At 45.5% G+C, this 2,488-nt stretch overlaps 1 protein-coding gene across 5 annotated transcripts in view; it reads left to right on the top strand.

Moving 5' to 3' along the window:
• DLC1 (DLC1 Rho GTPase activating protein) overlaps nucleotides 1-2,488 on the top strand; it is a 568,238-nt gene that overhangs the window by 553,494 nt on the left and 12,256 nt on the right. For all 5 annotated transcript variants that reach the window (XM_019526003.1, XM_019526002.1, XM_019526005.1 and 2 more), the window contains one exon: nucleotides 336-450. In XM_019526003.1, the coding sequence (XP_019381548.1) occupies nucleotides 336-450 (115 nt within the window). The remainder of the gene's footprint in view (nucleotides 1-335; nucleotides 451-2,488) is intronic.

The following is a 2,488-nucleotide window of genomic DNA, read 5'->3' as shown; positions in this document are numbered from 1 at the left end:
GTGCAGGGAAGGAATTTATTTCAGATGTCTTAGAAAACTTAGCAGCATTAGGCTGAAAATAAACATTGTATCCCCAGTCTTTGTTTTCCGTTATAGAGTTGTTACAGATACAGACAACTCTGCAAAAAGGTAGATGGTATAGGCACAGCCTCATTAAAGACATCAGTAGCATCTCACAATAGGGCAATCTTGGCATGATCCAGAGCTTATGTAAAGACATCAGGACATTCTGCAATCATGTTGCCTTCTTACCAACTGTAACAAGAGTTGTCATCTTCTCCATTCACTAATTCTGAACGTTTCATATTCCCACCCTCCCCCACCCCCTTGCATAGGGTGATGCAACGGAAGCCCAGTCTGGGCAAACCTGATCAGAAAGATTTAAATGAAAACCTGGCTGCTACCCAGGGACTGGCCCATATGATTGCTGAGTGCAAGAAGCTCTTCCAGGTGAGATGATTATCTGTGAAACATAGTGTCATTGGTACAGCATTGAGTTGAAAGAATTTTGCAAAACAAAATGGACACCTGCTCATCTCTAGAAAACCAAGTATATTTTACTTTGGACTATATAATTAGAGTAAAAGTACATTTTAAAATCCATTTGTATACATATTGGTGCTTATGTGTCTATTTTAGCAGGGGTAGGCAGCAAGGATTGTCACTTCCAAGGGCCAGATTCTGTTCCACCTATTAGGCATGTAAGTGTGTTTCTAGTCCACCTCGTTCAAGTCCCTGAAAATCCATATTACATCTACTTTTGTACCACCATCAACTGATCCATAAGACCTGAATCAAAAAGTGTCAAGGAAAAGGAAGAGCCACCTACCTTTTTGTACTAAGAGTTTTTTCCAGGGCCTTGAACAAGGTGGAATACATAAGAACCTGAGTCCACCTGCATGCTTAACAAATGGATTAGAATCTGATCCCAAATGTCCAAAAAACTATGAGACTTGATTCTGCCTCTTGGGTCATATTTTCAAACGTTTCACTACAGTGATCATGATCAAGAACCTGTATGAGAATTCCAGCTTCTATTTAATAAAAGGCAAGATGCCTTTTATTAGGAATTGAGGATTTAAGTCAAACAGCAAAGAGCACAGGACTTGTGCTAAAATCTCAGGAATTAGCAAAGCAGGGCAAAGAGCAGGAAGAGGGCAGGCTTTGGAGTGTGGAACTGTAGACAGGAAGCAGACGTCAAAGGGTTTGTAACCGCTGGGACTGTATCCATACCCTCACCTGGGTGGAACTTGGGATTCCTTCAGTGTTAGCATTCCTCTGTTGTCTGCAAATAGAGAAAAACCTACTGCAAAGATGTGACTCATCTCCCTCTGCTGGCCAGTCTATACAGAGGATGACAGCCTAATACTGCTGACTATGCAGTTAGTTCAAGTGGACTCAGGTCTGTGATGGGGAGCTATTATTTCAAACCCTGCTGATAAAAGATCCAATCAGTATGCTTCTGTGTGACAGAATTTATTTTCACTACTTGCTTTTCTAAAAATCAGGGAAGTTGCATCTAAAAAACCATTACAGGAACAGTATTCAGGTAGCACCATCAAACACTCAAAGTTTGGAAAGTCAGAAACATGTAAGTTAACGTAGCTATAATTCACAGCATCTTGCTTATGTATGCATACATTATGATATTGTCTTTGAATTACAGAAGCCAATACTATTTATTTTTACATAACCTTGCCCTATTCAGTGCAGAGGAGAGAGTATGTCAGGATTGCATAGAAAAGGAAGCAGATTTCAAGAGTGGAAAGTTCCATGGTTTAAAGCAGGCAAAAGCCATCTTGGAGACCTGGATTCATGTCTTAACCAATCTCTTCATGATGCCAGGCAAATACCTTATGCCAGGATTTAATGAGTGGTCACCATGGGCATGTTTACATGTGCTTTGGGGGGTGGGGGCAGTTAATTAGAACAGCTCCAAGAGCCACACTAATTAAGGTGCGCAGAGCATCTCTTGTATTAGTGTCCCACACTTCAAATTGGCAGTGGAGGTGCTTTATCTAAAGCTCACCAAACAACAATGGGGACTTTTCAGTAGGAATATCGTTATTTAGCACTAGTCAACTGCCAGTTGAGAATAACTGGGGGGTGCCAGCAGGGACACAGCCCCCCCCCATCTGGGCCCACTCCCCCCTTCCCTCCTGCTGCTTGGGGTCCAGGCCCACTCTCCTGCTCCCCACCGCAGTAGTGGGGGTAGGGGAGGAGTGGGCCTGGGCCTGATGTGGGGGAGGACCAGGCCCGAGGGTGGAGAGAAGCCAGCCTGCCATAGTGCGGGGGGGGGGGAGAGCAGTGGGTCCGCCTGACGCGGTGGTGGTAGTGGGAGGACAGGAGGAGCAGCCTCAGGGCTGACACGGGAGGAGGGGTGGTGGAGGAGTGGGCATGGGCCTGGGCCTAAGGTGGGAGAAGGCCCGCTCCTCCCCTACCCCCACTGCTGCCAAGCTGGGCCCACTGCTTCCCCCCCGCCCCATTG

The sequence above is a fragment of the Gavialis gangeticus genome, unplaced genomic scaffold (assembly GCF_001723915.1).
Source record: "Gavialis gangeticus isolate Ggan-Ray unplaced genomic scaffold, GavGan_comp1, whole genome shotgun sequence".
Lineage (NCBI taxonomy): Eukaryota > Metazoa > Chordata > Crocodylia > Gavialidae > Gavialis > Gavialis gangeticus.
The sequence above is the reverse complement of the archived record's forward strand: the minus strand, read 5'-3'. Positions and strand labels throughout refer to the sequence as shown.